General features: G+C 49.0%; 1 protein-coding gene across 3 annotated transcripts in view; it reads left to right on the plus strand.

The window, feature by feature from the left end:
• The window catches only part of Bi (T-box transcription factor bifid), a 139808-nt gene extending 129107 nt beyond the window's left edge, over positions 1–10701 (plus strand). For 2 of the 3 annotated variants that reach the window (XM_076788421.1, XM_076788419.1), the window contains exon 7: positions 8738–10701. In XM_076788421.1, coding sequence (XP_076644536.1) covers positions 8738–9548 — 811 coding nt within the window. In that variant the 3' untranslated portion in view covers positions 9549–10701. The remainder of the gene's footprint in view (positions 1–8737) is intronic. The other variant, XM_076788420.1, reaches the window with a different exon arrangement.
• The last annotated feature ends 17063 nt before the right edge of the window (positions 10702–27764 follow it).

Raw genomic sequence — 27764 nt, forward strand, 5'->3', positions numbered from 1 at the left:
ATGGTTTACGAGATAAATGTCCGAGAGATCGTTTGGCGATTTTCACGGGCTTGTAAATTCGCCGTGGAGTTCTTAGCGGTTCCGGGAGCCACCCCTCCCCTCCCCTCCGCGGAAGAGTTAGTTTGCCGGACCGTGTTCGAGCGGTGGCCTCGGATAAATGGCCCGGGAAATCGCGGTACCCGGAAAATTCCGCGGAAATTGAGGCGACGCCCGTGGGCCCGGCCGGATAAAGAAAGGGCGAGGTTTAATCGAGAAAATATGCAAAGCAGGGGGCGCGTCGTGGCGCCGCCTAATTAGAATAAGGGTTAGTTTTGGCTTATGGTTTCGGTTAAGGGTGGCCGGATCCCATCAGGAAGCCGCAGAGAAACGGGAGATGGAGCCGTCCGAGAGAGAGAGAGAATAGAGAGAGAAAGAGAGAGAGAGAGGGGTGGAAGCAGGGGCACGGGAGGGGGGTTGGAACATAGCCAATCATCGGATTAGCATACTGATGCTCAGGGGCGGCGCTGTCGTTAGCGTGGAGGGTGCCACTTGGTGGCTTTGAATTTTATATCGCCGCTACAGCCCGTAACCAGCGTATAAAGGGTGCATTTGCGACCGTGGGGGTTGACTTCCGGCGTCCGAGGCCTCCTATCTCTCTTCCCCCCTCTATCCTTTTATTTTTTCACCGATCCTAACCGCCTGACCCGTTCCAAACGGTTCCGTGAGAACGCGGACCTCCTGTTCGACCTCTACCCCCCCCCCCGAAATAATTAAATCTCTTCGCTTTTAACCCTTGCGCACCCCTCTGGGGAAAATTCACCCGTTTTCTGTCTTAGACACTGTACAATTTTTTATTCGCGTTGCAATTCGATGCATTTACTTGAACCTCTCCTTCTCTCCTTGTTAAACCCCTGAAATTATGAATTGTCTTCGTTTTTAACCCTTACACACCCTCGTGTGAAGATTCCCCCATTTTGGGTCCTGGATAATGCATAATTATTGTGATTCCATGCATTTGTTTAAACCTTCTCGCCCTTTCCCTCAGCTCCTCGATAAACACCCCGAAAATACAGGGTGTCCCAAAAAAATGCATACACTATTTAACGGGTACTTTCTGATTTTTCTTTCTTTTCAGGGTGTAATTAATTGGAAGTAATGAGTGGACCAAGATTTAAACAGTGTATACATATTTTTGGGGTACCCTGTGTTTAATGTTTCGGCTACTCACCCTTCTACATCCCTCGGATAAAAATTCGCTGAAATTAAAGTTTAAAGCTGGATGAATATTAACTGGGTATCTTTCGTGAAACTATAGGGGGTTTATTAACTTCTATTCCTAATGAAAAATGGTTCCAGTGTCTGGAATCGCGGGAAACTCCGGTATCCGGTAGTAAAGGGTTGAAACGGGCGTGACCGTTCCGAGACGCATTATTTCGTCATGTTTTTAACGACGCCGGACGCGGCGAGTCGATTCGTCGTGCCAGTCAAAAAGAAACATTTCCACGCGAATGAAAAAAAAAAGAACAGAAAAGCCATTGGTCACGGCTCGTTGAAACCTCATTTATCACCTACCGCCGCGTCGTCGGAACGATGCTAATCGAGGCGCACGAAGAATCAATCAGTCCGCGTGCAGATTTCCACGAGCTGCCCTGTTTATTAATTGTCGCGCGCTCCCCTCTTGTCCCCTCGTGCTTGTATAATATATCGTCGACAGAGCCCGGATTTCGTTCTGTAAATAACAATCGCGGTCAAACACGTGGAAAACATCGCGTGTCGTGTGTCCCCGGCGAAACAACAATTATTTTCGTTCTCTCTCCTTGCCGCGATGAAACACGACAATATTAAAGTTATCTACAATCTTGTTTCACGGTCGTTAATTTACAATGGAATTACAACTTCATCGTTTCCGGGCAGATTGTTCGTAAATGCTCATTGGTCAGTGGCAATCATCATGGCAAAACTGCGAAACACCCGATTCCATTCTGCATCGCCTTTGTAGAATCACACTTGTGCATTGGCTTTTCACATTTTCCTTGAAGAATAGCGATTTCAGAAAATGTTCTGAGCTATGTCTCAATTGTAATAAATAGACTGCGGATGTTTAAGCAGTTTTCAATTTTTGTCGGCCAATTTTCGGAAAGCGGAAACAAATAAACATCTGAAATAAATGAAAGTCGTACTAAATTCTGTGGAATTTTATACTACAGCATTTTTTGAACATTTTCAGAAGACATAAATGTCTAGCAAAGAAAAAAAAACAAAATTTTTCACAGGATGCAGAATCGAATCACAGCTAACCAGCTGGTCAGTCTAAATCTGGACGCGCTCTTCAGACGCTCGTGGCAAACTCAATTTCGATTTTCGGTTCATTAAAAAATTTCGAGACCTTGCTAAAACATTAACGAAGGTGTTCATGAAGTCCTGCAACAAAGCGTCCCTCAGTTCTCCGGCAAAAAAATCGCAAAGCCAGCAGTTAGAGTGGTTTTCCGAACAACGGCAGATTCAATAAACCACCGAAACGATTCACAAATTTAGAAGCTCGACCCTCGAAGACTGATCGCCCATTCCATCTGATCAAGAAGACTCCCAGCCTGTTGACCCCTCGGCCCCTTCATCCCGTTTAAAGGGTGCTCGCACGCAGCTCCCGAAAAAAAGGAAGCCTAAAACAGAAAAGAGAGAGAGAGAGAGTAGGAGCAGAGTCAAAGGTCCCGTATAATTTCGCCATAATTATGGGAGAGCGTGTAGGACGGCTCGTCGTCGAGCCTGTTTCCCAGTCGATGGTCGACGGAATGAAAATTCAGCCCCCGACGCCTTTGACGTTCGCCTATCGGTGTCGGTGCCCACCCCAGCCTCGCCCTCGAGGATTTATAATCACCCCTTGAACCCGGGTCTCCGGGCCGTACCCTCGTGCCGATGCAACTCGAACCCCGCGGTTTTTTGTTTCCAGCCACCCCCGCGATCGCGCGCACCCACCCCCATAGGCCGTTCTCAGCGGCATCGAGTGCGCCGCGCGATGCAGCAGCGATTCCCTACGAGGTCTTCGGGGGCTGACGCGATGACTCTGTTGGCGAACTGTCTTAACGGATCGTTGACGGTGAACTGTGTCTTCCCGATGACGAACACCGGTTTCAAACCGGAATATCGCTAATTTAAGGGTCGGTGCCGAAGGGCTGACAGTCAGGCTGACAGTCGGCTCGGCAGGAGGGTGATCGAGCGGGGTGCATTTCCTTCGTTTTCCGTCGAATCCCTTCCTTTGTTCGATACCAACGCTAACGAGGAATGGCAATCATTTTTCATCGCACACTGCGCGTTCCTCGCTCTGCCAACCATATTTGACACGTGTTTTCCTCGTTGGCGGGCAACCTGATACGGGGGGTTAAACCACCCCTTCGGTTTGGGGTTTGAAAAGCTTTTGACAACTCGGAAACCGGCGGGAGAAGATGCTAACTCTTCGTTAACCTTTCAGGTGGGGTAAATCCCTCTAGACATATCGCGAGCTGCAAAAAAAGAATGTGTAATTAAACCCCACAGGCAACCTGGGCCGTTTATGTCCGGAGCGAAACTTCACTCTTCAAGTTCTCCGAAGTGTAGGGAGTTTGATTCATTGATTTCTAACGTTTTAACGATTATATATTTTTTACATTTTCTGGAAGCATCAAACAGTAAAACAATTAATCGTGGACGTGAAAAAACTCGCTCGGTTGCCTGAAGTCGATTTACAGTCGAAACCGATCGGGAGCGCGATTTTCGTTCGATTAAGCTTGGCGCGAAGCTAAGATCGGCGTTCGATCGAGAATCAGGTGAAAGCGATCCGGTCTCGGTCCGCGGAGAAAAACGGCAAGAACCGTCGCCGCGGGGAACAAAGGGCACGTGTCCGATCGGCGATCAAAGGGATTCCGTTCTGGCTCGAACGGGCGCGAGAACCGGTCGGTCGATAGTTCGCCGGCAACTTTTGGAATAGCTCAATTTAGCCGCGGCCGCGGTGGATTTCCGAAGGGGGTACCATGCATAATTCATCGTGGAAAGTCGGCCGAAACGGGCGTCGGCCGTTGGAAACGCGGCTGAATCGGGATCGATACCGGTGTTGGGCGGGATTAGCGAGAGAAATTGCGACAGGATGGCAGCGTTAACGCGCCGCCAACGACCGGCAGCGATTCGGACGTGACCGACGATCCGCGGGGAACGAGTCGAGCCGCCCGCCCGCGAACAATCATGCAAAGCAGATTTTTATGGGCCAATCTCGCCCAGGAAGCATAATAAAACACCAATTTATTCGCTCGGCTTATGAGCGGAGGCTCCGCGATCAAGTTCGTTAAACCTTCGCTCGTAACGTGCGAATGTCCCTCCCGAATAGAACGCGCGAATTTTCTCGAGGAATTTGAAAATTCCGCTCGCCGGTGCTCCCGACAGGTTCGAATGTGGAGCAGCGCGACAGAAGCATGCCTAGGCAATCCAATTAGCTCATCCGACCCGTAAATACAAATAGTCGAATCGATTACCGAAGCGCTTTCCGCGGATTACAACGGGATTTCGAGCTGTCTTAACGAATCGCTCGATGTCCACTGTCGTTCCCACACTACCGCAGAATCCCTTCAGGAACCTTCGAAATTTCTCAAACCTTTGCCAACTCGGTCTCTAGGATCATCAAAAGGTTACTAACTTGTCGCCCGATGGGTCAATGACAGTGTACGGAGAGTATTAGTTGCAAACAATTCGATTCTTTGCGAAAATACCGTCACAGGGGAGCTGCGTCGCTTCAAACGTTCTCAAACTTGCTCAGAATGAGCTCTAGGGCGCTATTAATCTCTAACACACTGATCGGATGAATCACTGTACTAATGCTATTACTCGCGAACACCTCGATTATCTTCAGGAAAATCGTTACGGGAGAGGAGGGTCGCTTCAAACGTTCTCAAACTTGATCAGAATGAGCTCTAGGGCGCTATTAATCTAAAACACGACGACGGGATGAATCATTGTCACTACACTAACGCTGTGACTCGCGAACAACTCGATTGTCTTCAAGAGTACCGTCACAGGAGACAAGCGTCGCTTCAAACGTTCTCAAACTTGCTCAACACGAGCTCTAGGGCGCTATCAATCTCTAGTACACTCGCCTGCTGGATCGTTCACATTATGTTCACACTGCTGCTCCCAAACAAAAAAATTTTCTTCTAGAAATGGATCAGCAACAGTACACAGACAGTGCCACCCTAGAAAAACTCAATTCTGTTCAGGAACATTGTTCTAGATCTGTTCAAACATTCCCAAACTCATCAGCAATGAGCTCCGTGGTGCTAGTGACATTCAATACTCATTGTACTGATTCTGCTACCTCCCGAGATTCAATTTTCCTTGGAAGATGCTCCTCAAACATTCTCGAACACCGTGATCTACACAGGGCCAGCGACTTCCACCTAATTAGCCCGATCAACGACGCCGCAGCTCTTCAGCGACTCGGTTCATCGCGGAAGGGAGAATCTCGCGACGCTATAGTCCCAGCGTCTAGGAAATCCGCGGGAAAGGGAGACAGGGAGACGACGCTCACTTGCCAAATCCCGGTCGTCCACGCAAACTATTGATTTTAACGTGCTCTCGCACTTAAGCGCGTCGGAAACCGGAGAACCGTAGCGTAACACCCTTACGAGGCTCACGGATTCATCCGCGCTCCGTCGATGCATGTACATAGTCTGTCATCCTCTCTTACTCTCTCACTCTCTCTCGCTCTTTCTCCCTCTCTCTCACCTGCTCTCGTAGCTCTGTGGTCGTTTTGCCGTTACTGTGTGTCGATGCATTGATCGCATTACACGGCATTAAGGTATCGGTAAGCCTCTCGTTGCGTCCAGCTCTCTAACGACTCTAGCCGAGTCTTACACGATACTTAGGCTTGTTCGTCGCGTGCAGTGTGCCGACGCGCGATCCCTGTCGTCTCGCTGCTTCGTTAATCGTTGCTATGATTAACGCGTCCGATCCATGCATCGGCGAAACTCTGAATCTCGATCGAGACGAATATTAACCATCAGAGCACATAGAGCTCAGAAAGTGCATCGAAAGTTTCTCTCCCAGGTTCACCTGTGTTGTAAGGAACTCCCAGAGCATCGAAGATGGGTTTCTCGAAGGAGAATGCTCGAACTAGAGGGCTAGGATGTCTAGATTTGGGTTAGGTTAGGAATATTCTCAAATTAGAGGCCTGGGATGTCTATATTTTAGTTAAGCTAGGATTATGCTCGAACTAGAGACCTAGGATAACTGGATTTCTATTAGGCTAGTTATAGGCTCAAACTAGAGGCCTAGGATATTTAGATTTCAATTAAGATAGGATTATGCTAGAACTAGTAGCCTGGGGTATCTAGGTCTCTATTTGGCTAGTGTTAGGCTCAAACTAGAGGCCTAGGGTATCTGGATTTCGATTAGCTTAGCGATATGCTCAAACTAGAGACCTAGGATAACTGGATTTAGATTAGGCTAAGAATATGCTCAAACTAGAGGCCCAGGATGTCTGGATTTCGATTAGCCTATGGATTGGCTCAAACTAGAGACCTAGGATATCCAGGTTTCGATTAGGCTAGGGCCAGGCTGAAACCGGAGGCCCCAATTCTGTTTCCTCTCGTAATCGGTGCTAGTCGAACCGAGTCGTCGTTGGTGGTGTTTCACTTTTGTACTAGAACGTAAAGAATAATGTTGATGGGGACAGCTTGTTAAGCTTTCATGTAGAATTCTGGACTGTATCAGGCCGTTGTTTCCGTCGATTACCGGTCGTCGCCGCGATATAATCGATCTAATGACACGTCGCGTCGCGTCGCGGCGAGCAGTGGCCGGCAGCGAACGGTCGCACGAATCTCGGCCTGGCGATCGAACGCGATACCCGGTACGTCTGTAATTTGCCAGAGGTGTAAATTGGCTCGATTACGGGCTACGTTTCACGGGATTTCCCCTTTCTCGTTCGACGCTCGCTGCAGTTTGTTCAGCGAGCGGGGTCGATACGAGCAAACAGACTGGCCAAACTATCGCCCGGCGGAACTGACGGTCGGTTGTTAACGATCCGGCACCGGGGGATGGCATTTTTCGTAGAATTCGCGCGATCGCTCCACCACACGCTTTCACGAGTTGATCCGGATCTAGGTGAGATCATTCTGTATCTTTGTTCTGAACACCGTGAAATCTCCATTTTTTTCGAACGCCCAATATTCAATGATTCGAAATTAGTCTGGATCGAACTAAGATCGTTCCACATCTATTCTGAACGCTCAATGTTCGAACACGCTCCATAATTGGATCGAAATGAGATTGTTCTCAATCTCATGTGCTCTGAATGCCAAATGATCAGAGAAGATCCGTAATTGTTATTTCATTAGCTGCTTTTAGCTAATGTCCTGAATAAATGTGGTAGCTATATATTGAAGCCGCGCACATATAAGAGTAACGATGAGAACGAAAATTGATCACGTTAAACGCTCCCATCGTAAAGCAATAGAATGAATTTCAACGCTTTCTCGCTCTCGTCGTCGCTCTGACCGTTAATCGCAACTCCAACGTAAGCATATCTAATTGCGACCAACATGTAGCAACGACAAAATCGTTATTATCCGGTTGAAACAGACAAAGTGCATTCTACAATCCCGTCTAAACGACGCGATGCATCAGCTTCGGATTAACGACGACGATTTTGTCGGCCGCACGGCATTCAGTCAGCCCGGCGGGCCCAGATAGGCCCGATCTCTTTGGTCCACTAAATCGGCCGCGGAACGGAGCAATTCCCTTGCGGAAAGTTCGCGGCGCCGCCGCCGCGCCGCGCCGCGCCGATGCGATGAGAATAAACAGCGCCGCCGCGTTTCAAAGAGGAGGCGAAGCGTAAACGATAACGAACCGTTCCGCGGTGGAAATATTTAACGCAACCGAAGCGTCGTAAAGTTTTACTGCGAGCGTGAGCCCGGCCCGGCATTAAACCGAGAAATTCGTGAGCATTAACGGGCCCGTTCCCGCGCGAACGAGTTCCCGGCCGCCATTTTTCCACCCCTTTTACTTCATACTTATCCGGCCGTCCTCGCGCCGCGCCGCGCCGCGCCGCACGGCAGAAACCGGGAAACGATTCGAGCGCATTAAAACGGAACGAGCAACGTAGATAAGGTGTTCCGCGTATTCGACAACGCCAACCGAGGAAATGGCGAACGCGCACAGTAGAATCGGACGAAATGGTCAGACCTGTGGACGTCTTCAAGGCGAGCACAAGACTTGATGGTATATCGCGGTCTAACCAGAACCTAATCACCTCGGATTTGATCCCAACAAGATTAGAAGGTTAAGAGTGTGTTCGGGCTCGAGAATCCGATTCTAGAAGCATTTTCCGTAGGAAGAATTCTCTCCTGCATTTGGAGGATCTTGGATCCAAGTCTAAATTCGTCATACAGCGGATCTTTATGCAAAATAAAAATTTTCCCCATCAATTGCAAGACATGGGAGCCAAAGAGAGATTTGTTTCGTCCTTCAATAATTTTAAAAGTTGAGAATTAAACTTTTTTCTGTCTCGAATCTCTCCTACTCACTTCATGTATTTATGACAAAAAACGGGTAGGCGTGATTTAAAGCAGGGAAAACATTGTGGATGATTCCCAATTTGTTAAACTGTCGGTGTCAAACTGTTAGGATTAGGCGACTCCGATTCGCTAGAACCAGAACCTCTCGATTACCTTATCCTATTAGTATCAGTCCAAATTCCCAAGAACCCTAAAAGATTGCTAACTCGGCGTCGTTGTTGCAGAAGGCAGGCGGTATTGACAGTATCGGGAGGCGGTTCTAGGCTGTCGGCAAGCGGTCCAGCATCCCCGGAGAAGCGGCGCTCGTCGAACTCGGTGAACGACCTGTTGGACGATGAGGACAAGCTGCTGGACGTGGTGGGTCCGGACACGCCTCACCCAGGACACCATCAGCGGGAACGGGAGCACTCACGCGAGAGAGACGACCGGACGAGCGATCGAGGGGAGGGTAGCGAGTCATCAGGATCCGAAAGCGGGGGTGGACCGGGTCCAACGGGGTCGGAAGGTCCCCGACCAGAAGTCTCGGTGGGTCTACCGTTGCATCCACCTTTGCTACCGTACCTCTATCCACCGGTCCCAGGTCTGTACCCGGGGCCAGGTCCCTTGATACCTCCGAGCCACCTGGGGATCCACGGCGGAGTGTCTCCAGGGATGCTGTTCAACGCTCAGCTGGCGCTGGCGGCGTCTCAGCATCCTGCGCTATTTGCGCACTATCATCATCCGCTGGCGAGTCCTCTGCACCAGCTGAAGGGGCACCGGTACGCGCCTTACACGTTGCCAGCACCATCTCACGGATCAGCTTTCGAGACGGTGACGCCGGGCAGCAGGACTCTCAGTCCAAGGTCCCCACCTCCAAGGCCACCCACAGGGTCTCCGACGCCTGCGGCGGGACTTACGTCGACCAGCAGCTCCGCGGGCGAGCTGAAATCGATCGAGAACATGGTGAACGGCCTCCAGGAGAAGAGGAGGCGCAGCCCCAGCCTGACGTCCCCCGGGCACAGGGGGGACGCGGACGCCGGCGGGGGGAGTCCGTGACAGGAGAACGAGCCCGTGACTAGCACGAACCCGGACGACCCGGATGACAAGCGGTCCGCCGAGCCACAAGACCCCCAGGAGCTCTACGGCGACGAGAGGGAGCCGGACTCGACCTCCGAGCTGTCGTAGCGGGGCCTAGGCTCGTCGTCGCGACCACCCGGGACCCTCCGTGATCATTCCCGACGTCCCGGGCCCCGGCGACCTGGCCTAGGGACGATCCAGACTACGAAGTGCAATTTTACCATTGGGACCGGGGGCCCGCGGTCCCCGGCCTCCGGTTTCCGGGACTCGGCGACGGGCCTGGTCCCCTGTGAGTGTATATAATGTCCGCGGGGCGGGGGGCCCGGTCGCTGCACGGATCAAGGGACGTTCGTGGTGTACATTAGACGGTGGGGCACCGTGCTACGCGGGGGTCGAGATGCGTCGATTTTTTCGAACGAAACACCGTGGGTCCGTTTGCAATCCTACCTGAGCAGAGCTTTTATTTTGTAATTGTTTGTTGTTGCGGCTTACTTGGTCTTTGTGGGGGAGTCATTGAGTAGGATTGGGTGCGAGCGTGTCAGTTATCCGACGGCGGGGCCTGACTCTATTTTGACCCAGAATATCAAAATCGTTATTTACTTACGCTGTCCTTAAACTGTCCTTCACTTGTCCGTTTGTCTCAGGCTGGATCCGCTAGGTGGCCCCACTGATGAGTCCTCTAGCGGAATCAGGTTGAAACAGTTTCTCCGCAGACAGACACCTGTTTCTGCCGCAACAATATCGTTTGCGCAATATCTTTTATACTCCACTGTTCATAAAATCTTGAAGTTTAACTGTACTCTAAAAAGATCATTCGATTACCAGCTGAAGTAATGGTTGTGCTCAAATTCTGTAGATGTTATCATCGCATGTAGACTGCGGATTTTACGCATTTCTGACAAAAACGAGTAGATGAAACGTGAAATCGAAAATACATTTAAAGAATTCGAAAATTGTTTTCTTTTTGCAGAAAAAACTGCAGTCTAGATGATGTATTTACGACGTCAAAATCACCAGTCGACAGTGATTGGCGCCGACACAATCTGACGCCTCGCATTATAAATTCTCACTGATTCTCAACGATTTATTTATTTGTACATTTGCAATAAATTGACAACAATCCAGAAATAAACGATCCCGACTATCATTGTCAACGAGTCACAGTGTATACAGAAACGTTTTACGTCTCGAACATTGCTCAGCTAGAACTGCATATCGACCGAAAGTGCAACGACGAGCTTCGGGGCCCTTCGCGTGTCTTTGTCGCAACACCTCGAGTAGCCTCGGGATTAGGGTTGCCAGAAGTAGGGTAAAAATGACCGCGCGTAGGGACCACGATGACGTAGTTAAGGATAGCTGAAGGCCAGAGAGAAGGTATGATGTATTTGTGTGGGTAAGGTGACGTGTTCGTGACACTGTACCCACACGAATAAGTGTACATAGACGAACGAGACGTCACCTTGTCCCTACGATAGGGCTATTCTTCTGGCAACGCTGTTCGGGGAGGTTGGAAAAGGTTCTTCTTTCTTTCCCACTCGGATCGAGATCGCCGGCGATACTCGAAGCGTCTCGAGGCCGAGCCGTTTTTCATCGGCTCGAGCGGAGAGAAACGTCAGCGTTCCGCCCCGCGTGCGTGCGTTCTAGGTCTAAGAGAGGGAGACATTGCAATACGAGAGCACCTCCTACTATTCGCAGCCCCTGTACATATGTACCCTAGTGATATTATATTATATTATATATATATTATATATATAAATAACTACTCTCTGTATTAATTATTGAATATAATATTATATTAATTATTAGAGAGACGTAAAAAAAGAAAGACGCGTAAACGCACGTTCGCCCGAGACACCCCCGGAGAAGCAGAGCGAATGGAACCCGTGAATGAGAAAGGATCGAAACGGTAGAAAAGGATCGAGTCGCGAATTCGCGGTGCTTGGACCGCGCGTTTTTGCGAGTTCAGGCAGAAAAGGGAAAGGACAGAATGGAAAGAGGAAGACAAGCAAAAGGTCGAGCGTCGTTCTCCGGTTTCGGGCCCCGCGCGCGTGTGGCGCCATCTTCGGAAACACGATCTATAGGACCCCGTTCCCGAGACCGTCGCTTCGGGGAAGGGGGCGCCGTTGATCCTGACCCCGCCACTGGCCCCCACCGCTCCCGTATTTGTATAAAATTTAGCGATCGATGTAGATAATTAACGGAGGACGGGGCGAAGCACGGAGCGATCGGCCTCGATAGTCCGAACAGAGATCCAGCCGACGCGAGAACGAAAGATCCAGAGATCCGAATGCTCGCCCCCTGCTTCTCGTTCGCCCGTCGTTCCCTCGTGTTCCTCCCGCGATTAACCCTTTGAACGTTGGCGGCTCCGAATTTCCGCGCTGATTCCGTAAATCGCAGGGGAGAAGCGCGACTCGTCGCCGCGCGCCGGCTGCGGTTGTACAATTGTATTTTTATAAAATTCGAACGCGCGGGGATCGCCCCCCCCCCCCCCGTAAACGGGCGCATCGTTTCGTTTGCCCCCCTCCCTTCGTTGTGTCGCGAATCGTGCAACGAGAATCGCGGAAAAGCGGAATTGCGACCGCGCACTCGTCTCCGCAACGATCACGCTCGACCCCTTCGTTCACCGCTCTCCTCTCCCGTGTACATGTCGGCCACCGTGTTTTGTAATGTTTAATACGCAACGTTGTACAGAGTACGAAATTGTAAACGCTCGCCCCGCCCCACTTGCCCCCCCCCCCCCACAACCCGCCCACGACAGAAAAGGAAACGTGCGACGTCGCCGCGACGACGATCGACTACAATTCGGACGCTTCTCTTCGTTTCTGTTTCGTTTTCGTTTTCGTTTCCTTCTTTCTCTTTCTCTATCTCTATCTCTCGTTCAGTTCAGTTGTAGAGTAACTCGTGATACCTTCGACACTGTCAATTTTATTGTATAAATATGTGAATACGTACGAGCTATAATGTCTGTTCCTACTTTACGTTTCTCTCCTCTTTGATTGACGCTACTTCGACCAGTTGCAAACTGTCAAAATGCGATGATTCTACAATTTTTTTTTTCGAATATTTTTTTCCTATTTAAAATTTTAAATAAATACGATGTCTGTTAAACATTCCTCGGTATTCTTTGTTTGTCTTTTTTCGTTCAACCCCCCCCCCCCCCCCTCTCTCTCTTCCTCCCAAAATCGACACAACCCCGCAACGAACCCCTGCGCGCCGAAAACGCGGTTGCGAGACCAGCCGCGTCGCCGATTGAATTTTTGTAACAGAATCGAAGCAAAGGTTGAATAAAGTCCAAGTCAAAGGGTTAAAGGCGGTGAAATTCATCGGAACCTCTTTCGTTTCCGACGAAGTCGAACGGGTTAGCCGGAAAAGAATATTCTGTTGATCGATGCGAACGGAACGCGGCGATAACGATCTAAGAGGCGATCGAGCGAAGAAAAGGAGGGGGATCAAGACGAACCGAGCTGGAACTTGGCTGTTTAATTGGTTTCGAGGCTCGAGGAGGAACCGGAGGACGCGAAACGGGAAAAAAACTCGACGAAATTCGACCGAGAGCGCGTTTAGTTCGAGAAAATTCGAAGGAGGCGAGGTTTGGGAAGCAATACGCGTGGAGCGCGCAGCCCGCGCCGCGCAGCCAGGGCCGTGCCACCGAGAACCGGGGCCCTCGACACGCTCGTTCTCCCTCGGCCCCTTATCTCCAGCAGGAAAACAGGTGTCGTCGACAGAAAAGCAATAAAACACAAGCAGCGAAACGCGGCGAAAATCGAAACCGTTCGACACCGTCACGAGAATCCGTGATGTTCCGTGGCTTGTATTGTATATTGTACACCCTCTCCTACAACCTGCTCCCTCCCCCGTTTCCTCAAGATACCCTAACTCACGCGACTAAGAACTCTATACATATATATATATATATACATACATTAATTTAAAAATACAAGCATGTCTGTTTTCTGGCTCCCCGGCGATCACCATTCGTTTGCCGATTCGTCGATTCCGCGATTCGCACTTGGCGGCGGACCCTCGTCGTTAACTCTGGAATTTTACCGGCCGACAATCTTCGCCGACGAGATCGCATCTCGTTCAATTTCGCCTCGGTCTATATTTTTATTAATTAAGGAACAGCGGGGACGCCAGGTGCGAACCGCGCTCTCGGCGAATTTGAAGTTAACGAGACAGGGAACAACGACTGTCTCCGGCGAAATTCCGAGTCTACAGGGCGCTCAAACAATGGTGGACGTCCACGTTCTTCAGAACAATCAACAATTTCATCGTCCCTCTGCGCGGATAAACAATCTACTGTTCTTTAGCCGAGCTGTATTCATCCTGGAGGATTTTCTATTGAGATAGTCAACCAGATTTTTTCTGTTCATGTCATTTTTTAAGGACGAGACTTTTGAACAGTGGACAGAGATCGTATAGCTTCCAATCTTTCTTTTAATCTGATCATACGCTTATTTTCCTGGGAATTGAGAAATTTTCTATTACATCCCTAAGCTGACGAGTTTCGATTTGAGATAACCAGATTAAAATGATTGAGAAATGACACAAATGTCTATGTACCTCCTGTATATTGCAACCAACAAACAATTTTTATGCTGCATAAAAATCCACAGAAAAATTGTTCGGATCGTTGCCCATGAAAAGGTATTTTTGAACGAAATTCAACAAAATAGGATTTCATAATAAATTAAGCTCGCACGCATCCTCAGCGAGAGTATCGCGCGATTAAGTATAAAATGGCGGATCGTTAACGAACGAGGCCATCGGATCCAGGCGAACGTACGCCGTGTAGATCGACGCTGGATCGTTCCCGGTGATCTCCGTCGAGTATCCAAGCGGTAAGTGATCAACTTCTAGTCCCGGTAATGGAGTGGCCGGGCTGTATCGTTTAAAATTTAATCAAGTCGACGATTCGGTGCCCCGGCATGAATATTCATTCGATCGGCCAGTGTTCGGACAAATTCTAGTGGATCGCGCGATAAAGCGATCCAAACGTAGTAAAAGCCGCGACGGGGGCACGTATCGATCCCCTGGCATAATTACCGTAATAATCGTTGTCGCGATCGGGGTGGCGCGACGTCGTTGAACAAACAAAAACGGCCCCCGGCCGCGAAAAAATCGGCGGCGGGGGCACCTCGAGGCGAGCCTCTTAATTTTTCCGTCGCGTACCCCATAAAAGCTAACGACTTAATCGCACGTGAACGTACAAATTGCATGATTGTATAATTAGAATCGATCGGGCCGCGTGTAGGCCGGTACAGTTTATTTTCTCCGTTCTCTCTCTCTCTCTCTTTTATCCTTTTCTCTTATTCTCCCTCTCTCTCTTTCCCGTGTCTCATTTGCTTTTTTGCCCGTCTGTTTTTCGTTCGAGCAGCATCAGAAACGCGAAATTCTACGGCTCCTTTTTCTTCGTACCGAGAAATATCGCGACGCGCTGTAAACAAGCGGCGCGTACGTGAGCATAAATAATTCATGCGCGCGCGGGAGACCCGTTTCTGGACACGAGAAAATGCTTCGAGAAGGATTCGTCGTCGTCGGACCCGCTCGAGAGGGCCTCGGCTAACGAGCCGGAAGAAGCTGTTTCGCAAGCCCGAAATCTCCACCGTGTCGTTTGTCACCTGGCGGATGCACCGCGGGCTCTTAATAAAAGTCTATGCAAAACGATTGCCCTTCATTTCTTTCCTACCCTGACTACGAAGTCTTTTCTACAAATCTCTTGGATAGTATTTTTAATTACGACGTTCTGGACTGAATCGCAAAGGTAACTAAAACTTTCTGCTTCAAAGTTTCTACGATTGAACCCCTTGGTGAAGAGACTAGACAAATCTGTCTTTTAGTGAAATTCTTGGAACCTTGTACATTTTTATATATTTTTAATTATTTCTTGCAATAATTACGCAGTATTTTCGGAAGCTAGACTTACCTAGGTTTTGCACTGTCTTCAATAATTACACTGCAGATCTCTATGCGAAATAAAAATTTTGTAGCTCAAAAGGAGGAGCCAAGTAAAAAGTATTTTCTCTCTTCGGTAATTTTAGTGAGTTGTATATTGACGCCTTTAAACTGTCTTAACACTAGGTTCGCGGAGCATTTAAACTGACTATTTTGCATTGCTTTATAAAAAATACCAAGAGCGTGCTACCCACATTTTTAGCAATATTTTAAAAATAGTATATACTTAGTAATTATAAATTAAAAATATTAGAACCCGTCATTTTGACGAATCCCGTAAACCTAGCGTTAATCAGCCTGTATAAAGTCGATACACAGTTCAGAAAAATGGCCTAAGCAAGCGGGTCGCTATAGTCACTCCGGAAGCCAGCCATACGTATTCCTCGGCGGCCGAGTCGCCGCAGAAAAGAGTAATAATCACGAAGTTTCGTCGTAACCGTAGAACGTAATCGCAAAATCGGCGGAACGTCGCGTCAGCTCGTTCGCCTGGGTGTTCCCCATTAATTTTACAATTTTTGCGAGACGGCGATCATCGTAATCGATGTTGAAATTTTTAATGGCTTCCTCTCCCTTCTTCTCCTGTCTCCTCCTTTCTCTTGTTCTCCCTCTCTGTCTGTCTCTCTCTCTCTCTCTCTCTTTCTCTCTCTCTCGCGCGCGCGTCTCTCGGACGTTCGAGAGACGTGCAAGAAAAAACGAGCAAAACGGGGAAAGAGACTCGAGAAAGAGCTCCTGCGCTGCTCGTGGCAACGAAAGAAAAAGAAGCGGAAATTATCGGCAGGATAATGAGCCGGCCGGGTATCTATCAAATTTATTTAAATAACGAAACGCCGAGCGGCGCGATACGAAAATAAATATCGGCGGTCGTTAATGGCCGCGACGACGACAACGACTATGACGACGACGACGACGACGCGCCGCGCCGCGCCGCGTCGAACAGACAGAATCGACAAGAACGGTATAATTTTTCCGTTCACCTTGGGTACGAATGGTCGCGTGATAAAAATGTTAATCCATAAATGTTTAAACGCTCGCCGGCGGAATTCGTCGCATGCTTAACCTCCTTCGATTATCCTCGCTGCCGATGAATGTTTCATGCGCGGCCACTTTTGCGCTTCGTGCGCGAACGTCCCTCGGGGCGTTGTTGGAAATCATTTCATCAAAGGGAAACCTCTTTCCCCGTCGAATAATCTGCAGACAATCCTCGGATTCCATCGGGAAGAGTTTCCATTGAAAAATAAATTTTTGGAAAAATCTGTGGTTTGGTGGGCCTGGTCTTCCATAGATTCGCGATAAGGTAGAGTGACTACATTACCGTCAATAAATGGTTTTACGTGCCTCAAGTTTTCGTCCGTATATAAGAATATTTTGTCGCTGGTAAAGGGCTTATTCGAAAGAGGAAGGTTCAATCTAGTGCGCGCTGGTCAGCAGCTGCCGAGATTATGCAGATATTTGGTAATATAAAAGTTAGAAGTAGGCTAAAAATCGACGATGCGCATGCCGTGGAATCCAAGCATTTTTATGCCATTGGATGAGTTTTCTGGATGAAATCGAGAGCAGCGCGCACTAGAAAATATCTCCAGCTACAAATTCAGCTATATTTTGTCTTGATTCTCGGCGAAATAAAGCGAAAAACTTGAAGCACGTTTCTGGCGTCAGAATTCATAATATCAATAATACAGAGCAAAAAATGTGACAAGATTAGTCACAGGCTTAACACCCGTCGGATCAAGACCAAGACGGATCTTAAGTGTGTGACTGAAAGCTCTGAATGGAAATTATTAATTAAAAAGTCACGTGACTACCCCGGGCCCTTAAGATCGTATTTGAAGAAAAATGATCGCCTCTCTTTCTCAGCAGATGAAAATGATCGCGTCGGGAGTTAGCTTCGCGGAGAATCGCGGTAGAGTACTATCGTTAGACAGATCTCTCATTTTCGCAGTTGAACAACGACGCGGCGCGGCGGACACCGCGGGGAAAATATGGCGACGCGCTCGCGTCCTGAAAACGCGCCGCAGTCACGGCAATACCTAATCTGGAAAATCTACGAGCCGTGACATTCCATTTTCATGGTCAATTAATGCAACGCAATCGATTCACCTTTCCGAGTCTGTGACACCGTTCCGATCCTTTCACTGCCGTCCCCCGTCATTTTTTCTCGTACGCGGCCGATAATTGCTCGTCCGGAACGATTCAGACACCGATCGGTTCGAGCACGATTCTTCCTCTGATTCGCCTGATTTTCCATTATGAAACGCACTGTATAAAATTACAATCGATAGATTAGCCTGTTCGGCAAACGGATCGTTCTGTGAATCAAATGAATTTATACCCCCGTAAACCAACATCTTCTGAGATTTTATGCAATTATGGTAAAAATGTAAGAGGTACAGAGCCGCGAAGAATTTAAGAACATTGTTTGATTGCTCTCAATTTTTTAAATAAGAGAAAATACACATTTTATCCTATTTTGTAAAATCTGACGCACTAAGTTTTTACTTTGCATAAGCATCTGTACATCGAATCCAATTTGTCAGAATCGTAAAATTCGTTTCTGCTTCTGGCTTAGACTGATTAAAATGTGAACAAAGCTTTCATCCCGAGATTGTACTTGATTTTATTTTAGGATTTTTAGAACGGGAATATAGGAAACGTTTGAGTTTACCTCGTTTTGTGCAAGCGTGCCGAAGTTCGTGGACGGGGGTGTATTGGCCGGCTCGAATGCGGCTCGTTTTTCGATTTTATTCAGCGAGCAACCAGCCCGTCTCGCGGTAATCGATTCGATCACGAAACCCGCTCGTCTTTTCGTTGTCTTCCAGCAAGATAGAGCCCGGTCTGCGGCGATATTAGCATAGCCAACCCCTCGGGACTGGATTAGCGGTTGCTTAAAAAATCATTCGCGATACGAACCGCGAGCTTGCCTCCGGCTAGTCTTTCTATCAAATTTCTGCCATTCGATTCCCTATAACGAGAAAGCACCTTTATTAATCGCTCCGCCGACGAACATGACTATTTTCTTGGAAAAGGGAACGGATGCACGAATGTACAACCCTTTCCAGCTGAACCCCTTCTTCAACCCCTTTTCATTAACCCCTTGCACCACGATTTACTTTACGGTAGCAGTGATCAGAACTTTTTTGTAACTCGTAATTTACTAGAAAAAGGAGAAAATTTGTATCTATTGTATTGCCTGTATGTTCTACAAAAGCTGTACATTAACAAAATAGAATTTTCTTTCGGTTTCGAGGAAACTAATAACATACATATTTATCAGACTCTGTTAAAACAGTTGCGTCTCATTTTGCTTTAGGTGTCTCCAGACTCTGCAAATCTTTAAAGTCTACGGCCGGAATGTTTTGGGGAGGGGAGATCCACGTTTGCAATCAGTGTTCCCTCGAATTGAAATTCAAATGGAGTGTTGGTACGTTCGGAGCAATTTCTCCGGGAGTATTATACGTTCAGTAGGAAACGATTGTGCGTTTACCAGAAGATCGACCACAGCCGCGTGCAACAGCGCGAAGCGTTTTCGCGAAAAGTTCCGCTATAGTGTCTGCGCAGTGGTAGAGAATAGTTTCCAGAAGCGGGCATTAATTCCCGTGTATTGGCAGCGTGTCTGGTGGCAGAGCGAGCGGCTAGACACGAGGCTTCGTTGGAAAAAGGGAACCGTGCTCGAAGGGAATCGAAAGGAAGCCGAGAGAGAGAGAGAGAGAGAGAGGGGGAGAGGGAGAGAGGGGGGAGGGAGCGGGGCGCCCCGAGGTCCCGGCCGAACCAATTTGTATGCTGATGGCTATCTCCGCGGAATAATTTATAAACGATATTAAACCGTGCTCTTTGGCCGGGGCACGCTACACGCTTGGTACCGGGCAGCTCTCTTCCTCCCCGGTTTCCACCCCCCTCCGTACCCACCCCTTCGCGAACGGGGGTTGGACGTGAATTTATCGTCGGGAATGCAATCTGTCATCGCGTATCGGCGACGCGGATACGACTCCTGGGACTATTAAACCGTGAATCCGTTTCGATCAATCGATGCCACCGCGCCGGATTGTTACTGGAAAACGATTCGCGGATGCCACCGGTTCCCTTACCTCGATGGATAATTTACTGCAAAACGATTCCTGACCGGGTCCCCCAAAAATTTATTTCCACAATCAAGGAAACCGGAGTTCGTCCACGAAGACGGAGACCTTGACACACGAGGCTTTGCCTGGTTTTAATAGACCTCCCGGAACGAACGATTAATGGCCCGAGAGCTATTAATGAATTTTTGTAACGCGACAAATCGCGTAATTAACGGCGCGGCTGTGTTCCGAATGTGATCCTCGGCAGAGGGGAAATTAATAGGCTCTGTGTGCCGACCATCGACGACACGAGAACGCTATTAGTCAGTTCCCCGGCAGAAACGCAAGCTGTTATTATATGTATAGCTACTGTTTCATGTTGCCTCCTTTGACCGGCCGCGATCCTCGCTGCTTTCGGTTAGGTTAAGTTGCGCCTTTCGCAAGAACCGACAATTGCACACTGGACTGTGCAGAAATTGCAAGAATTGTACGAAACAGAAGACAAACAGCACTTTCGTTCTTGCTTTAACCCTAGCACTCTTAGGAGTGGGGGGGGCTAAAATTAAGACTATTCCTCTTGGGTGAATAATTCTCAAAAAATAATTCATTGTCGTTTGTACAGGTTGTATAAAAAGGTCATCCGTCCTAGGGGTGAATCTACACTTCTGGATCGGTGGACATTTGTGAATGAAACTTGCCGCAAAATTGTTCATAACAAAGAAAATTGTTGTGAACGTATAACTCCACACAATCATATTTTGCAAAAACTTTAACGACTTATATCTCGATAACTATTTGTATGCGACATATGGTTCCTTTCAAACTTTTTCTTTTCTCGATGTACAGAAGGTGTTGATGTAAAAAAATACTTTAACAACAATTTTAACAACACCAACAGAGGTGTAGAGTCACCCCTAGGACGGATGACCATTACTTTTTATACTCCCTGTACATTCAAGTGTACATGTTCCGAAGACCCGTTGCTGTAGGATGAAAATAACTGCGGATCTTCATGCAAAATAAAAATTGTCTGCATCAATTGTTTCTCAAATTTTTTACATGTTCCTCCTGTTTGAAACTCGTGTTTACCGTGAATACATAAAAATCAGCAGTCCAGCCAAATACAGAGTTAAATACATAAAGAAAGGTTTTATTTTTCGAACAGAAACAATTTTACGAATTATTCCTAATAAATTGGTAGGATAAAATATTTGCATTTCGGGACGACGGGGTTTCGAATGTGTTTAGTTGTTTTTCTGCACGGATCATGCGCATGATCCCGAACGGGGATCACGGTACGCAACGGGTTAATGATCAACAGGCTTCGAAGCGAGGCTGGATCGTCATCTCGGGTGGTTTTGATCGCAGTCGATAAGAAAAACTATCGGTTAACGGGTCAATCTCGTAGACGGGGCTCTCTTTTCGGATCGGCCGAGGGGCCAATCGACAAAAAGTCGAGCGGGCGAGAGGACGTTTCTCGCGGCGAGTCAGCTGGCCGGCTTCAAGCTCCGAGGACAGATCGATCGATCAGCCCGGGGAACACGCATCCACGGGTCCGTAGCCTTAATTTCTCGGCGTCTTCGACGGCCCTTCGCGTTCCGGAACGGTTCACAGAGCCCGGGACGGGCAGAGCACGGCCTCTCAGAAAGCGAAAGCCGCGCCGGCGAGCCGGGGCCACTTTGCATAGTTTAGTGCTGCGACACCTCCCGGTGTCAATTAAATCCTCGTCGGTATCGGGCTGTCGAGTGGCCCCTGGCTCCCTTCAACTGCCAGACTGGCCGAGCCCCTCCCCTCCCCCTTGCCTACAGTCACCCCCTTGAAACGGACGTGTTCCGACGCCGATCAAAGGCCACCGGGCATTTCGATTGCTTCCTAATCTTCGTTCCTTCCACGTACCCTAACCTGGCCGTCCTGCCCGCGTCGAGGCGACTGCTGGCCGTTGCTTTTTTCCATGACGAAACCGTCGCAGACCCGCGACTTACGTATCACCCGGTTCGATAATTGCTGTCCGATCGGACGAGGGATTCATTTTTCTTCGTTGCGAGGTAAAATTAACTAATTTCTACCTAAGTTAAAAAGAACACTTATTAACGTCCTTACTTTAATATTACAATCGTTAGAACGTCAAATGTTTAAAGCCTCAGTGGGAGAATACAAGTATCCAAAAGAAAGAAATTCAAGAGTGACATGTCGCACCGGTGGCTGGAATAGCTTCCAGTGCAAAGGGTTAAAAACCACGAAGCAACGAAGCCTCGAAGTTGGAGAGGGATGTTCGAGCGACGGTTCCCGCTGAAGGACGAAAAAATCGAGATTCGAAGACGATCTCGAGCCAGCCTCCCCTGAGAGCACTTTGATCGTCGAACGTGTCGCTCGCAGGATCGTCATCCGGGGGCCTAGGGAACACCCAGTAGATTCCGGGTTGCCGGAGGAAGATGGTCGACGGGTTCTAGGAGCTAGGTTGTCGATATACCGTAGGAGCAATTCCTCGGACAATCAGCGAGTCCCCTGGACCGTCAGATTCCCTCGATTCCAGGAGCCGCGCCGCGGGCCAAACGGTACGAGAGACCAAGACAGAGAGAGAGAGAGAGGCGAAACACAGAGTCTGTTTAATCGGAGAGAGAGACGGCGAAAAAAATCCGGCGAAAGGGAAGGTAGAGCGAGAGCGAGAGAGAGAGAGGAGAAGGTGAGGCGGCAGGCTGGAAAAAAATGGCGAAAAATGCGAACTTCTCACCGCGGCCGCCGGCGACAAAGGGCTGGTTGCGTCCGCGGGCCGGGCAGATAAATCTTTCCGTCTCTGTTCCACCTTTCCTCGCTTAGTTGGTAGCCCGGAGAGGAGTCCGAGAAGAGCCCCTTTCTGCTCTACCCGGGCCAGGCTGCTTGCCTGCGCCTGCAGTTTGCGAGAGAGCCGACCGCTCTTGCTTCCTCTCCCCGCCCCGGCTCGCTCTCATTTACACTACGAGCAGCAGGATTTACTGGCCGGGGAATACAATGCGGACCTGTCCGTGTCCATCCAGCGAGACCCGGCAGCCAGCCATCCTCTAGCCCGCGCCGTGTACCTCCTCTCGCCGTGGCTATAGATATCCGGGGGCTTCGTTTGGCCCCGGCAAGGCGTCTTCGTCGTCGCGCCGATGGAAAGAGGAATAATGGGAACCGGAGAGAGTGTCGGCCGCTGTATTTCGAGCGGATTTACGACGCGAACCGACGCGAGATTGATGCTTGTCGCTCTACCCCCCCCCCCTCTCTTTATTCCCACCACAATTATAGCCCCCTCTTCTCTTTGCGCTTATCAACGGCCGGCCATGGAACCCTGATTAATTGGCGCGCCGTTCCGGATGTTAATTGACACCGACGGGAGACCTCGCTGTTAGGGCCAGCGACGACGCTCCGGTTCCGGACACCTTGATCATCCTAACGAGCACGGATTTTCGATACCCGATGGATGCTGGATGGTGGACGATGGACGATGGACGGAGATTCTATCCCTTTGTTGTTCGCCTGGACCGATTCCTTGCTTTGATCGCGAGGAGGTTGTGGAGGAGGTAGAAATTGTTTCGATCATGCTGAGGATCTTGGGTTAGCCGATTGGCAATGAAAAATTCATAATGAATGTGTGTGTGATACTTGCGGTAGTCTGTAGCGGGTACCGTAGAAAAGATGGAAGCAACCAACCCTCTACTACCTTTCCAGAAAATTAGCATCTCTAGACCCCCCTTCGAAAGAACGTCGTAGCCAAGAGCAGGTATTCTCCTAGCTGTTTAATCGTAAACATTTAATGATTTGTCGCCTGTAAGACAAGGCGTCGAGTGACTAGTTTACGCTAAGATCGCTACAATTCGAAAGCTATCTACGCAGATTTCAAGTTCTCCCAAGGTTCCATCCCCGAAAAGAGGACTTCGAGAGCTGAGAGACCGTGGAGACGGAGGATAGGTTGAAGCATAGCAGCAGACGTTCTCGCCGGGTTGTTGGCGCAAGGACAGTGGGCTAGACCAGCTCTGCGGTACAACGTCGGGCTTTTTCCATCAAGCTGAGCCGCGGACGTCTGCCCACCTGAAGAGAGCGGGCTCCGTTCGAACCTGTTCGAGCCGGCCAAAGGCTTCGGGACGTTTACAAGCTATCCGATTAATTTCTCGTCGGCTGGGATGAATGTTTGGTGGAACTTGGGGCCCTCTCGACGCGCCTTTCATGGCCAGGAGACGCTGAAGAGGCGCGCACCCGCTCCTCTCGCACTCGCCCGAGAACCGAGAAGAGACCGGAGAAGGAGGCTCGCCTGGCCGAGAGGGCACCGATTGTAAATTAGGGCAAATTGATCGCAAATCAGCCGCGGAGGAGAGTCACTCCCACACGATTCCCGGGGCCCGTGAGAGGCGCAGAGAAGAGAGAAGAGAGAGAGAGAGAGAGAGAGAGAGAGAGAGAGAGAGAGAGAGAGAGAGAAAGAGAGGGAGTGAGAGACGAAGAGGCTGGCAGACTTTGTGCGCGAGGGCCAACGGACCACGATGAAAAGTAATGCCCGGCGACTCGCGGTTTTATTGGCCACCTCCGTTCCGAGCTGTTCGAGCCTCGGTAAATCCTGCCGGTGGTAAATTCGTTTCGGATTGGCACCGGTATTTCAGGGAATGTCCCTTCGACTAGCCCCCTCGACGATCATTCCCGACGCGAGGACCCGAGCCGCGCATTAAGAAGCTTCTTAGGGAATGAACACAGCCCCGGCACAGACTCCACCGTATTTCACGGCCGTTTAATCGCGTCCCGGCCTTGCTGCCTCGAGAGCCTCTAACTCGCGATCCACCGAGTCTATCGGAATAATTACGATCTCGAGACGGAATATTATTAACACGTTCCGCGCCGCCTGGGTCGCTCGAAAGTTCCCCTATTGAACAGCACGCGGTAGACTGTGCCACGACGATCACAGTGTTTACTCGATACATGTCCGAAACACGGGTCCGATCAGTGACATATATCGGCCAGGAGACACTATTCTTTCCTCTACGCTGAACGTAGAAGAGGACAATAGTGAAAATAGGAATAATAAAATGTAAGGAAGTTTTGTTATTGGTTTAGCAGTGGTCTCACACTGACATACCCGACCTGTGTTATGTTTACACTCCTCGGCGACCGAGGTCACGCGAACTTCATGACCCCTCACGGGGTACACGGTAGTAGGGATAGTTCTGAGACTTTTATCGGCTAGGTGTTTGGGGCATATATCGAGTAAAGACTGTAGTTTTATCGCACGAACTTATGGACCAATTCCTTAAACTCTACACTCGTCTCTAGATAACTATAATTGTTACGGTGTTGTCGATATTACAATTAAACTGCGGATTTTTATGTGACCATAAAAATTGTCCAACAGAAGTTAGGTGAAAATACATGTGCTCTTAATACTTTTACAGATTCGTATTTATGATGCACACGTCGTGAGTGAAATTAGTAGTCCTGGTACACGTTCTGTACAACCTAAGTGACAATCAACGATTTTTACGGTATCGTAAACATTACAGTAACGAACAGTAACTATGATCTCCAGTAACAAGAGTATAAATCCCAAAGGGTTCAATAACTCGAACGAAAATGAACTTGAAATTAGAACCTGTAAACTGGATAAAGACATTTTTCTAAGCAACGTCTAGAGTCTAGGCTCCCTCCAGACGATGAATCACTGCTATCTAGATCCCACGATCTACCCAACACGCTTTTTCTTCAGGATCTGCGGTTCCACCCAGACAGCGGAAAATCTAATAAGTGCAATGGGAATGAATTGCCAATTATATAGGTGTACTTAATACACTGGGCAAACGTTCCGAAAAGAAACCACAAAAGTATTAGCGTCAAACAGTCCCGACTCCGATTTTACGATGGTTGACCATGCTCTATGGTTTCCTGGCAGTATCAACTATGATCTAACCCACGTGGACGTCCCCGGTTCAGCCGGAGTAAACAACGAAGTAATTAAAACGCTGCGGATTTCGAGTCGCCGATAACCAGTCCGTCTGTTTATCTGGCAATCACGGTGCCCCGAAATTTATACTTCCTGCCATTATTTTTGCCAGGGTGCTTCGGGAACCCCGTAAACCTCTCGTGACGCGGGAACGGTACCGCTAACTGCAAATCTTGATGGCGTTTTTGGTAAACTGGCCATTCGCAAGGTGCGAAAAACGCCTTGAAACTCGTTCAAACCGGGGCTCTTTGTTTCCGGATATCCGGATGTCTCGTTTGGATAATTCCTCGTGGATGCATCTCTACAATCTCAATATTCCTAAATTAAAAATATTAGAATCCGTCATTTTGACGGGTCCTGTAAATCTAGTGTTAAGAATTATTTTCGACACACTAACACGTTTACCACCAAGCGTCACATGCGTGTCACGACCACAATCTTGTCCTCTACGGAAAGAAAATTAAACGAACCTGCCAGTGACAATTTTTATTTTTATATTTTATAAGAGGATATGCGAAAGTAATTCGAATAGTAAGAGGTCCAGTTGAAACTCCTCTGCTTCTGAAGTCTCAGTGGGTAATTTGATCTGAATTCTAACTCGACGATGTAACCGATGATGTCCGGCCCGTCTTGAGTTGGACTTCTTCAGCATCGCACCGGCGATTCTCACCTGGTGGTACCTCGGGGTGAGAGTACCGTACCAAGTTTGCGTCCGAAGTGCCGAATCTCGGTGCAACGGACCGGGGATCCTTTAGCCAGCGTCGTTTAGGCGGCGTCGGTGCCCACAAACGCGCCGACAAACGTTGTCCCGCTAGAAATCCCCTCTCTCCTGGCAACCCTTTCCCAAGGTACATGGTCTCACCTCGTTCTGCCGGTGAAACTGCGCCCAGTGGACCGTCCTCGAGACCAGGTGCAAATGGAGGATCGGTTCTCGTCGAACCTCTCGCGTTTGTACCCTTGTTAGGTCCACCTGAAACGAGCCTGGATCCCTGAACGTCGATAAGGACGATATTAGGACGAGTTGTTGCGATAGTTAGTTTGTATCCAAGAAAAAACAGTCCGGAAACAGTGGTCGACAAGTGTAGGTCGGTGACGAGATAGAACAATTAGTGTATACAACAATGCAACAAGTTGGTAGGACAATTTTCTTGGTTTGCTATCCATTTGTTACAGTACTGTGTACACTGATTGGTCTATCTTGTCCTCAACTTGTACTTGTCGATCACTGTCTGTCGACTGTTTTATTTTTGCAAACAGAGTACAGTGAATTCTCGATATATGTCAACGAGACGGGTCTTGCCAGCGACGTGTATCGTCCAGGAGACATACCCGAGCCGTGTTATGTTTACACTCCTCATAAATAATTTGGAGCAAAGATGAATGGTACAGCTAGAGAATTAGAATCTAGAAAGAACGAGATAGTAACCTTGAGACGATTACGAGGTCCCATCATTGCAGATCAGGTTCCACCCTCGGAGGGGCGAGTAGAAATTGCGTTTGGATCGAGCGATCGAGCGGGATTAATTTGGAGGTTTTTTCGGCGCCTGGTGGCAGAGGAGGAAAAAAGGAGGATCGAGAAGGTTGCGGCGTGTCGCGGAACGAGAGAAAAGGAAGATGGCGGTGTAGGGAAGGAAGGGCGGAGGAAAAGAATCGACGCGACGCGGCGCCTTGCGCCGTAAATCCTGTTGCTCGGTGCCGGCCGAGGAGAGCGCGGCGCGCAGGTGTTGCCGAGGTATCCTCGTTATTTATTGATTTACTTAATTCGGCCAACGGAGGACCGCGGGCCCCTCGTCGTTTGAAGAGAGCCGGCTCATTTCGTGATTAAAAGACGTTACGGACGCCTCGGCGCAGCATGTGTGTGGCGGCGGCCCCCAACCCCTCCTTCTATATCGTCTTTCTCTTACTCTCTCTCTCTCTCTCTCTCTCTTTCTTGCTCTCTATTTCTCGTTTCCTTCGTTCCCTCCTGTACCCCCGTCGCACGTCGTTTGCACCCCTCCGTTCGAATCCGGGTGTCCATATTTTTCTGCTTAACGGCTCTCGCCTCTCCCGGTTTATTGCGAGCACACGGGACACGGCAACCGGACGAGATAAGTTCCACGGGATGCCAAAGGTCGGAATTATTAGCGCCGACGCCAATGGAAAGCCATCAGGCACCCGAATCTCGAAATTCAATGTTGCCAGATTCTGACGAGGGGCCCTTTAAAAATCATCTTGCCAGATCAGAGTGCATCGAATTCTCCCGGGTTT

This window comes from Halictus rubicundus, chromosome 5 (assembly GCF_050948215.1).
Source record: "Halictus rubicundus isolate RS-2024b chromosome 5, iyHalRubi1_principal, whole genome shotgun sequence".
Taxonomy (NCBI): Eukaryota; Metazoa; Arthropoda; class Insecta; order Hymenoptera; family Halictidae; genus Halictus; species Halictus rubicundus.